The sequence below is a fragment of the Cyanistes caeruleus genome, chromosome 5, assembly GCF_971803275.1.
Source record: "Cyanistes caeruleus chromosome 5, bCyaCae1.hap1.1, whole genome shotgun sequence".
Taxonomy (NCBI): domain Eukaryota; kingdom Metazoa; phylum Chordata; class Aves; order Passeriformes; family Paridae; genus Cyanistes; species Cyanistes caeruleus.
In genome coordinates this window covers 1,871,253-1,880,974 of record NC_141705.1, presented here as the reverse complement: position 1 = coordinate 1,880,974, position 9,722 = coordinate 1,871,253, and the positions used below count along the sequence as shown (strand labels likewise).

Here is a 9,722-nt window from a genome sequence, read left to right as displayed (position 1 = left end):
GCGGGGCTTAATGGGAGCGTCGCGGTGCCATGGCAATGGGGGTGGGGATTCATGGGAGCGTCGCGGTGCCATGGCAACGGGGGCGGAGCTTAATGGTAGCGTCGCAGTGCCATGGCAACGGGGGCGGTGCTTAATGGGAGCGTCGCAGTGCCATGGCAACAGCGGCGGGGCCTCATGAGAGCGTCTCGGTGCCATGGCAACGGGGGCCAGGACTTCATAGGAGCGTCGAGGTGCCATGGCAACGGGGCGGGGCGTAATGGCAGCATCGCTGCTGCCATGGCAACAGGCTTCATGGAAGCATCATGGTGCCATGGCAATGGAGGAGGAGATTCATGGGGGGGTCATGGTGCTATGGCAACAGGGGCGGGGCTTAATGAGAGCATCGCTGCTGCCATGGCAAAGGGGGCGGGGCTTCAGGGAGCATTTTGGTTCCATGGCAATGGTGGCGTGGTTTAAAGGGATAATCCCATTGCCATGGCAATGGAGGCGGGGCTTATCAGAAGGGTCACAGTGCCATGGCAATGGGGGCAGGGCCTGCAGAGTGCATCCTATTGCCATGGAAATGGGGGATGGGATATGGGTACTGGGATGGGATATGGACACTGGGGATGGGATATGGACACCAGGGGTGGGATATGGACACTGTGGATGGGATATGGACACTGGGATGGGATATGGACACCATGGAGGGGATATGGACACTGGGATGGGATATGGACACCAGGGGTGAGATATGGACATCATGGATGGGATATGGACACCATGGATGGGATCTGGACACTGGGATGGGATCTGGACATCATGGATGGGATATGGACACCATGGATAGGATCTGGACACTGGGATGGGATATGGACAACATGGAGGGGATATGGAAACTGGGATGGGATATGGACACCATGGATGGGATCTGGACACCTTGGATGGGATATGGACATTGGGATGGGATATGGACACCAGGAGTGGGATATGGACATCATGGATGGGATACGGACACCAGAGTGGGATATGGACACCGTGGATGGGAAATGGACACCAGCGATGGGATATGGACACCAGGGGTGGGATATGGACACTGAGATGGGATATGGACACCGGGATGGGATATGGACACTGAGATGGGATATGGACACTGAGATGGGATATGGACACCATGGATGGGATACAGACACCGGGATGGGATATGGACACCGTGGATGGGATACGGACACCAGAGTGGGATATGGGCAGAACAACAAACCCAGGAGGTGACAGTGAGACCCCCAGACCAGGGGTTGGTCCTTACAGGGGTGACATGGCCCCTCCAGCCAGGAGATCCTCCCTTCACCTGAACTTCCGGGGCGTTCTCAGCTGCCACCCCCTCCTTGTCCCTTCCCCCAGCCATGTCCCCACCCTGCCCAGGCCGTGTCCCCAAAATCCCTCCTCAAACGTTCCCCGCTATTCCCCCGCTCCTGCCCGCGCTTTAAGCCACGCCCCATTCAATGACCCCACCCCTTGAACTCATTTCCACCTCCAATTGGCTGCACCTCCCGTCAATCATCTGGCTCCGCCCATCCTTTTTGCCCACTCATCGAGTACTTCCGCACTATCTCTTGCTCCACCCTCCCATCACTTTTATTGGCTAAAGCTCCCGCCAATCATAATACTGTCCAATCATCTGCCGCTTCTCTCAGGCCCCGCCCACCGCGCGCTCCCATTGGATGATACCGCGTTTGTTTTGAATATGAATCTCATTTTGCCCGGCCCTTTGCTTTATTTTTTCCCACATTTTCCCCCTTTTTCTTTCCTCTTTGTAAATTCCCTTTTTCCCCCCTTTTTTCCACCCCCTTTTTTTTCCACTTTTATTCCCATTTCCCACCCTTTTTTCACCCCTCTTTCCCCATCTTTTTCAATTCTCCTTTTCCTCCTCTGCCCCATTTTTATTCCCTTTTTCCCATTTTTTTCCTACTTTTAACTAATTTTCCCCATATTTTCCCTTTTTTAATTCTATTTTTTCTCCCCTTTTCCCCCTTTTTATTCTTTTTTTCACCACCGGAAACCTCCAAAGCCAGAAAATCCTTTAAATCCTGTTTTTTGGGATTACTTTTTTTTTGGGGGGGGGGGGGGTTTGTTGATTATTTAATTATTTATTATTTATTATTAATAATTTATTATTTATTTATTTATTTATTTATTTATTTTTATTATTTATTATTTGGGTTTGTTTTGGGGATTTTGGCTTTTTGGTGGTATTTTGGATTTTTGGAGGGTTTTTGCGTGTAGTTTGGAGGGTTTTTTTTGCTTTTTTGTTGTTTTTTATGAGGTGTTTTGAGTTTATTTCAGTTTGTTTTGAGTATTTTTGGGGGTTCAGGGTTTTTCTGGGGGGTTGTGGATTTTTTAGGTTTTTTAGGGTGGTTTGGGGTGGTTTTGTTTTGTTTTTTTGGACGGGGTTGGGATTTTTTTGGAGTCTTTGGGATTTTTTTTTGGTTTTTTTTTGGTTTTTGGGGGGTTGGGTTGATTTTGGAGGTCATCCTGAGGCTTATTTGGGTTTGTTTTGAGTTCAGTTTCTTTTTTCTGTATTTTGGGGGGTATTTTGGGGTTTATTTGGGGTTATTTTGATCTTATTCGAGTTTTCTGGGTATTTTATATTTTTTTTATTGTTGTTTTTTCGGTGTCTATTTTTGGTTATTTTGGATTTATTTGGGATTTCTTTGGGGTTTTTTGGGGGGGATTATTTGAGGATTATTTTGGGATTATTTGAGGGTTTTTGGGTTGCGTTTTTTGGCCTTTTTTGGTCTTTAAAGCAATTTATTCTCTGCTCAGCCATGATTAATTCAAGGGGGGCGCGTCCCCAAATGTCCCTGGGGGGGGGCTGGGGACCCCAAAATGTCCCTGGGGTGGGGGAGATGGGACACTTCAATCAGGGAGGGATTTGGGGTGGGGGTGGGGAGGGTGACACTGGGATGGGGGACCTGGATTGGGGTTGGGGACACCTTGGATTGGGATGATCCCACTGGATATGGGGGATGAGATCCCACTGGTTTTGGGGAATAATTCCACGGGATAAGGGGGATGAGATCCCTAAAATGGGGGGATGATCCCGTTGGTTTTGGGGGATGATCCCACTGGATATGGGGATGAGATCCTTAAATAAAGGGGGATGACCCTTCTGGATTGGTGAATTGATCCCACTGTTTTTGGGGGATGAATTCCCTAAATAGGGGGAATGAGATCCCTAAATAGGGGGATTGATCCCTCTGGTTTTGGGGGATGATCCCACTGGATATGGGGATGAGATCCCATTGGTTTTGGGGAATGATTCCACTGGTTTTGGGGAATAATCCCACGGGATAAGGGGGATGAGATCCCTAAAAAAGGGGGGGATTGATCCCACTGGTTTTGGGGGATGATCCCACTGGATATGGGGATGAGATCCTGTCGGTTTTGGGGGATGATCCCATGGGATAAGGGGGATGAGATCCTAAAATAAAGGGGGATGACCCTTCTGGATTGGTGAATTGATCCCACTGTTTTAGGGGGATGAATTCCCTAAATAGGGGGAATGAGATCCCTAAATAGGGGGATTGATCCCTCTGGTTTTGGGGGATGATCCCACTGGATATGGGGGATGAGATCCCATTGGTTTTGGGGAATGATCCCATTGGTTTTGGGGAATAATTCCACGGGATAAGGGGGATGAGATCCCTAAAAAAGGGGGGGATTGATCCCACTGGTTTTGGGGGATGATCCCTCTGGATATGGGGGATGAGACCCCTGGAATAATTCCGTCGGTTTTGGGGGATGATCCCACAGGATAAGGGGGATGAGATCCCTAAATAAGGGGGGGATGATCCCTCTGGATTGAGGAATTGGACCCACTGATTTTGGGGGATGAGAACCCTGGATATGGGGGATGAATTCCCTAAATAGGGGGAATGAGATCCCTGAATAGGGGGGATGATCCCTCTGGATTGGGGGATTGATTCATCTCATTTTGGGGGATGATCCCACTGGATATGGGGATGAGATCCCATTGGTTTTGGGGAATGATCCCATTGGATATGGGGATGAGATCCCATTGGTTTTGGGGGATGATCCCTGTGGATGTGGGGTTGAACCCCCTGGATAGGGGGATCATTCCACAGGATTATTGGGGTCACACCGCTGATTTTGGGGGATGATCCCACTGGATAAGACCCCTAAATGGGGGGGTGATTACCCTCTGGATAATGGGGATCATTCCATTGGATTGGGGGGGTCAGACCCTTAGGGGGAGATGAACCCTTTGGATAAGAGGGATCATCCCACGGGATGGACGGGATCATCCCACTGATTTTTGGGGGATTAAATTTCCTGGCTGTGAAGGGAATCATCCCACAGGATGGAAGGGATCATCCCACTGCTTTGGGACGATCTGAGCCCCCTGGATCCGGGAATCCTTCGGGATCAGTGGGATCACCTCACTATTTCCAGAGTTTCCCAACCCCCTCCCTGGGGAGAGCTCTCTGGGGACCCCGAGGGGACATCAGGGGACACCAAGGGGACATCGGGGCACCCCGAGGGGACATCAGGGGACCCTGAGGGGTCATCAGGGCACACCGAGGGGACAACAGGGGACACCGAGGGCACATCAGGGGACACCGAGGGGTCATCAGGGCACACCAAGGGGACATCAAGGCACACCGAGGCGACCCCGAGGGGACATCAGGACACCCCGAGGGGACATCAGGTGACAACGCTGAGCTCCCTCTGGCACACCCAGGGGAAGCTGAAGTTGCAGTTGTGGTCGTTCCAAAGCCCCGCGCCCACCGGGTGGATCTGGGCGCAGCTCTCCCCTCCCCAGCGGCCGTGGTCGGTGCTGTCCGGCTGGCCCGGAGCCCAGAAACTGCCCAGAACGGCGTTGGGGACAGCGCTCAGTGCTTGGGGACAGCGCTGTCCCCAAGTGTCCCCCGCTGTCCCCACCCCGCTCACCTGCGCTCCGGGGAATAGGGGGTCCCGTCCGCCCAGCGCCAGGAGCCCCCCGGGCCCGTGGCCGCCAGCCCGATCCAGTAGGTGCCACCACGGGCCTCGCGGGCCAGGTAGGCCTGGGGACAGGGGAGGGGACACGGGGACAGGTGAGAGGGGACCTGGGGACATGGGGACAGGGGAGGGGACAGGGGAGAGGTGAGAGGGGACCTGGGGACATGGGGACAGGGGAGGGGACATGGGGACAGGGGAGGGGACATGGGGACAGGTGAGAGGGGACCTGGCGACATGGGGACAGGGGAGGGGACAGGGGAGAGGGGACATGGGGACAGGGGAGGGGACAGGTGAGAGGGGACATGGGGACAGGTGAGGGGACATGGGGACAGGTGAGAGGGGACCTGGGGACACAAGAACAGGTGAGGGGACATGGGGACAGGGGAGGGGACAGGTGAGAGGGGACATGGGGACAGGGGAGGGGACATGGGGACAGGGGAGGGGACAGGTGAGAGGGGACATGGGGACAGGTGAGGGGACATGGGGACAGGTGAGAGGGGACCTGGGGACACAAGAACAGGTGAGGGGACATGGGGACAGGGGAGGGGACAGGTGAGAGGGGACATGGGGACAGGGGAGGGGACATGGGGACAGGGGAGGGGACAGGTGAGAGGGGACATGGGGACAGGTGAGAGGGGACATGGGGACAGGTGAGGGGACATGGGGACAGGTGAGAGGGGACCTGGGGACACAAGAACAGGTGAGGGGACATGGGGACAGGGGAGGGGACAGGTGAGAGGGGACATGGGGACAGGGGAGGGGACATGGGGACAGGGGAGGGGACAGGTGAGAGGGGACATGGGGACAGGTGAGGGGACATGGGGACAGGTGAGAGGGGACCTGGGGACACAAGGACAGGTGAGAGGGGACATGGGGACAGGGGAGGGGACATGGGGACAGGTGGGGGGACACAGGGAGGGAGGGGCAGGAGGATGTGCAGGTAGGAAGGGACGGGGGACAAGGGTTGGGGACAATCATGGACAGGTAAAGGAGCACAGGTCGGGGCTGGGGACAGGGGCTATGAGCAGGATTTGGGGACAGGATTTGAGTACAAGATTTAGGGACAGGACAGGATTTGGGGACAGGACAGGGGCTGTGAGCAGGATTCGGGGACAGGATGTGGGGACAAGATTTAGGGACAGAACAGGATTTGGGGACAGGGGCCATTCATGGGATTTGGGGCCAGAATTTGGGGTCAGGGGCTGTGCAAAGGATTTGGGGTCAGGATTTGGGGACAGGGGCTGTGCACAGGATTTGGGGACAGGACAGGATTTGGGGTCAGGATTTGGGGACAGGGTCTGTGCACAGGATTTGGGGACAGGACAGGATTTAGGGATGGGGCTGTGCAAAGGATTTGGGGTCAGGATTTGGGGACAGGACAGGATTTGGGGTCAGGGGCTGTGCACAAGAGTTGGGGACAGGATTTGGGGTCAGGACAGGATTTGGGGATAGGACAGGATTTGGGGACAGGATTTGGGGCCAGGGGCTGTGCGCAGGATTTGGGGACAGGATTTGGGGTCAGGATTTGGGGTCAGGGGCTGTGCACAGGAGTTGGGGACAGGATTTGGGGACAGGATTTGGGGTCAGGATTTGGGGCCAGGGGCTGTGCGCAGGATTTGGGGACAGTTGAGGATTTGGGGACGGGGCTGTGCACAGGATTTGAGGACAGGACAGGATTTGGGGTCAGGATTTGGGGCCAGGCCCATAACGGTGCTCAGGCAGTCGCTGCTCAGGAGGGAGGGGACAGGACAGGACAGGACAGGAGTGGCCGTGGCTGTCCCCAGCCTCACCTGCTCCTCGGCGCTGGTGACAGAGGCCAGGTGCGCGTGTGTCACCGCGCAGGCGGCCTCAGCCGCGGCCCAGGGCTGCCGCTGGCCCGAGAACAGGTAAATCTTACCCCGGTGGTAGCGCCAGCCCAGCGCCAGCCCCTGCAGCCACCGGCCTGCGTGGGGACACGGGACACCCCTGTCACTGCCTTTGTCACCTCCCTGAGCCCGGCACCGTGTCACACCCCATTTGTCACACCCCACTTGTCACACCCCTGCCACACTCCCTTGTCACCACCCCCCTGTCACACCCTTGTCACACCCCTGTCACACCCCTGTCACCACCCGTGTCACCTCCCCGTGTCACCCACCGAGCCGGTCCTGCCGCCGCTGCGCCGCTGAGGGGCTGTCACCTGTGGGGACACGGGGACAGGGACAAGGGTTAGGGACAGGGACAGGGGACAGGGATTGGGAACAGGGGATGGGAACAGGGTTTGGGGACAGGGACGAGATCTGGGGACAGGGAACAGGGGTTGGGGACAGGATTTGGGGGACAGGGATTGGGGACAGGGATTGGGGACCGGGAATGGGAACAGGGTTTGGGGACAGGGACGAGATCTGGGGACAGGGAACAGGGGTTTGGGACAGGATTTCGGGGACAGGGATTGGGGACCGGGAATGGGAACAGGGTTTGGGGACAGGGACAAGGTCTGGGGACAGGGACAAGGGACAGCAGGTAAGGACAGGGACAGGATATGGGGACAGCGTAGGGACAGGGACTGTGGGCTGGGGACAGTTTGGGGACAGGGATTGTGGGCAGGGGCTGTGCCCAGGATTTGGGGACAAGACAGGAGCTGGGGACAGGACAGGATTTGGGGACAGGACAGGATTTGGGGACAGGAGCTGTGCCCGGGGCCAGCGGGTGCAGAACGGGGGCTGCAGGCAGGGTCTGGGGACAGGGACCGGTGACAGGTTGGGGACAGGGCCAGTGCCGGGGGTCCCTCACCGTCACTGTCGGGTCCCAGGGGGTCGGTGGCCGCTGCCAGCTCCGCCCGCGCCGCCCGCAGCTCCCCCCTGCCCTGCACGTCTTGGGGAGGGGGGACAGGGCCGTGACAGGACCCCCGACCCTGCCCATGTCACTGTCCCCTCCTGACCCTGCCCGTGTCACTGTCCCCTCCTCACCCTGTCCGTGTCCCTGTCCCCTCCTGACCCTGTCCGAGGTCCCTGTCCCCTGCCCGGGGACTCCCGGCCACTCCCCGCCCGTTCCCGGAGCCCCCTGCCCGCTCCATTCCCAGCCCCCTCCCCATCCCGCTCCCCACTCCCTGCTCCCACACCATTCCCAGCCCCCTCCCCGCTTCCCGTCTCTCTCCCAAACCCCCTCCCCACTCCCAGCTCTTTTCCCAGCCCCTTCCCCGCCCTTTCCTATCTCCCTCCCAAGCCCCCAGCCCCTCTCCTGCCCACGCCCAGTCCCATTCCCACCCCCTCCCCAGTTCCTCTCTCAGCTCCCTGCCCTTTCCCAATCCCATTCCCCTTCCCAGCCCCTCTCCCAGCCCCTTTCCCACCCCCTGCCCACTCCTAGCCCCTCTTCCAGCCATTCTCCCAGTCCCTGTCCTCTCCCAGCCCCTCTTCTATCCCTCCCTAAACCCCAATCCCACTCCCAGCCCCTTTCCCAAACCCCAATCCCACTCCCAACCCCTCCCAAGCCCCCAGCCCCATTCCCAGTTATTCTCCCAAACCTCAATCCCACTCCCAGCCCCTTCCCAGCCCCTTCCCAGCCCCTTTCCCAAATCCCAATCCCACTTCCAGCCCTTTCCTAACCCCTCCCAAGCCCTCAGTCCCACTCCCAGTTATTCTCCCAAACCTCAGTCCCACTCCCAACCCCTCTCCAACTCCACCCAAGCCCCCAGCCCCACTCCAGCCCCACTCCCATCCCCTTTTCCAGCCCCTCCCAATCCCCCAGTCCTACTCCCAGCCCCTCTTCCAGTCATTCTCCCAAGTCCCCAGCCCCACTCCCATCCCCTTTCCCAACCCCTCCCCAAACCCCAATCCCACTCCCAACCCCTCCCAAGCCCCCAGCCCCATTCCCAGTTATTCTCCCAAACCTCAATCCCACTCCCAAACCCCTCCCAAACCCCAATCCCCCTCCCATCCCTTTTCCCAACCCCTCCCCAAACCCCAATCCCTCTCCCAACCCCTCTCCAGCCCCTCCCAAGCCCCCCAATCCCCCTCACATCCCTTTTCCCAACCCCTCTCCCACTCCCTGACCCTTCCTGCCCCTCTTCCACCCCTTCCCCATCCCTGTCCCCGCCGCTGTCGCCACTCACAGAGGGTGCCCAGCGCCGCCAGCGCCACCGCCAGCAGCAGCAGCGCGGCCGTGCCCAGCGCCCGGCGACACCCGGGACACCGCGGGGACCGCGCCGGTGGCGGCGGCAGGGCCGGCCGGGGGTCCCCGGGGGCCCGGGGGGGCGGGTACCGGATCTCCAGGGTCTCGTACAGGTCGGGGGTGTCGGGCATGGCCTTGGGGACACGTCGGGGACAAGGACGGTGGTGCCTCCGCTTCCTGCCCCGTGCCAGCCGGGGAACAGGAACCCCGCTGGTGCCACCCGCCCGGCGTCACGCGTGTCCCCACGCCCCCAGGGGACAGCCAGCCCGACCTGGGGACGCGTAGGGGTGAAGGGACTGGACCCTGCGGCCAGCCCTGATTGTCCCTGTGTGTCCCTGTCCCCATCCTTGTCCCTGATTCTGTGTGTGATCCTGACCCTGTCACTGGTCCCTGTCCCGGTGTCTGTTCCTCTGTGTTCCCGCTCCTGTCCCCATCCTTGTCCCTGACTCTGTCCCTGATCCTGTCACTGAATTTGTCCCTGTCCTTGATCCTGTCCCCATCCTTGTCCCTGACTCTCTCTGTCCCCACCACTGAACTTGTCCCTGATCCTGACCCTCCCTGTCCCTGATCTTGTC

The 9,722-nt window shown here is 58.3% G+C and overlaps 1 protein-coding gene across 1 annotated transcript; it reads right to left on the bottom strand.

Annotated features, from left to right (window-relative positions):
- Positions 1–3,710: 3,710 nt before the first annotated feature.
- On the bottom strand, positions 3,711–9,343 carry LOC147652837 (C-type lectin domain family 4 member F-like). The gene is made up of 6 exons (XM_086890394.1): positions 9,089–9,343; positions 7,771–7,851; positions 7,136–7,177; positions 6,789–6,940; positions 4,951–5,063; positions 3,711–4,864 (listed from the first exon to the last, which is right to left on the bottom strand). Exons 1-6 carry the CDS (start codon positions 9,276–9,278, stop codon positions 4,705–4,707), a joined length of 738 nt encoding a protein of 245 aa, XP_086746520.1. The 5' UTR covers positions 9,279–9,343; the 3' UTR covers positions 3,711–4,704.
- Positions 9,344–9,722: the final 379 nt, after the last annotated feature.